This window comes from Bombina bombina, chromosome 7, assembly GCF_027579735.1.
Source record: "Bombina bombina isolate aBomBom1 chromosome 7, aBomBom1.pri, whole genome shotgun sequence".
Lineage (NCBI taxonomy): Eukaryota > Metazoa > Chordata > Amphibia > Anura > Bombinatoridae > Bombina > Bombina bombina.
This window is the reverse complement of record NC_069505.1, coordinates 615,149,731-615,151,214: the sequence shown is the minus strand read 5'-3', so window position 1 is coordinate 615,151,214 and position 1,484 is coordinate 615,149,731. Positions and strand designations below refer to the sequence as shown.

Genomic DNA, 1,484 nt, shown 5'->3' with positions numbered 1-1,484 from the left:
GTGTGTGAGATCCAAGAGTGAGAGGATCACAGTTCAGAGGGTTCTCTAAGAAAATTGGGTTTTATTTTGCTCTATTTGACCAAATGAAGGATAATAGGCACTACTGACATCAATTTTTGCTGACACTGTTGTGTCTTATATGTATTGTTACTTTATATTGCCTGTATTTCTTAAACCTCAATAAAAATATATATTGTTTTAAAAAATATGATAAATTCTAAAATGTAATGATTTTTGTGAAGCATTTTTTGATGGCTTTCATAACCTCCCTATTTCTTAAGCTATAGACTAGTGGATTTAGCACTGGAACTACAGCAATATACAGTAATGAAAGAATTATATCTAGTTTCTGTAAATTTTCAGACTTTGGTTTCATGTTCATACTTAGAGAGGTCCCATAAAATAAAATGACAACCATGAGATGTGAGGAACAGCTGGAGAACACCTTACTTCTTCCTCCTGAGGTCTGAATCTTCAGGATGGTCGATATGATGTAGATATAGGAGGTTATGATGAGTGTAAAAGGACAACATCCCACTAACACACCACCAATACTTGTATACATTATAATGTTTGTGGTGTCACTGCAAGAGATCTTTATCACAGTTTGGGGATCACAGAAGAAATGGTTAATGTCTTGAACATCACAGAATGACAAGTTAGTCACCATCAAAGTAAAAATTAATGATAAAATGGCTCCAAGGAACCAGGAAGAAAAGGCTAAAAGGATACACACCATTTTGTTCATAATGAGTATATAATGCAGAGGAATACAAATAGCCACATAGCGGTCATAAGCCATGAAAGCCAATAAAAAAAAATCTACAGCAATACAGAATACAAAGAAAAATATCTGTCCAATACAGCTTGTGATAGAAATGCTGGTATCTCTGGTGACAGTGGTGACCAATAGTTTGGGTAAAACCGTAGAGACGTATACAATGTCGTCAACTGACAGATTGCACAGGAAGAAATACATTGGTGTGTGAAGCTGAGGCACCAGGCACACAGTTGTAGTAATGGTTAGGTTACCAAGCACAGCCAGCAGATACATGATAAAAACTCCTGTACATACTACAGCTTGGTTGTTTGTGGTAGCAAAAAATGACACAAGGAAGAATTCTGTTAGTGATGTGTTGTTTGTTACAGCTGCACTTGTGATATTTCCTTTGGTAAAAGGGATAAATAAATTGATATTTTTAATGGAGATGTTATTTAGTTTTTCATGCTGTCCTGAAGAATTCTGTAAATATTACAGTTACTTGTGTTCTGAACCATTATCGGTTTATTAAGTTTATAGAACTCAAAGAAATGATGAAAAAGTTTTATTTATTATTTAATATTGATACCTGTTTGTTCTAAAGCTATTTTATTTGTCCCATGTTCTTACTAACATCAATATAAAGATCATTTGCACCTTGTGTACCATAAATGTAATCTTTTTACAAAATAATACCCAGTATATTTACTGAACATTTATTTAA

General features: G+C 33.5%; 1 protein-coding gene across 1 annotated transcript; it reads right to left on the bottom strand.

Moving 5' to 3' along the window:
• Window positions 1-217: 217 nt before the first annotated feature.
• LOC128636711 (olfactory receptor 1G1-like) lies at window positions 218-1,054 on the bottom strand. The gene has a single exon (XM_053689698.1). It carries the CDS (start codon window positions 1,052-1,054, stop codon window positions 218-220), a length of 837 nt encoding a protein of 278 aa, XP_053545673.1.
• Window positions 1,055-1,484: the final 430 nt, after the last annotated feature.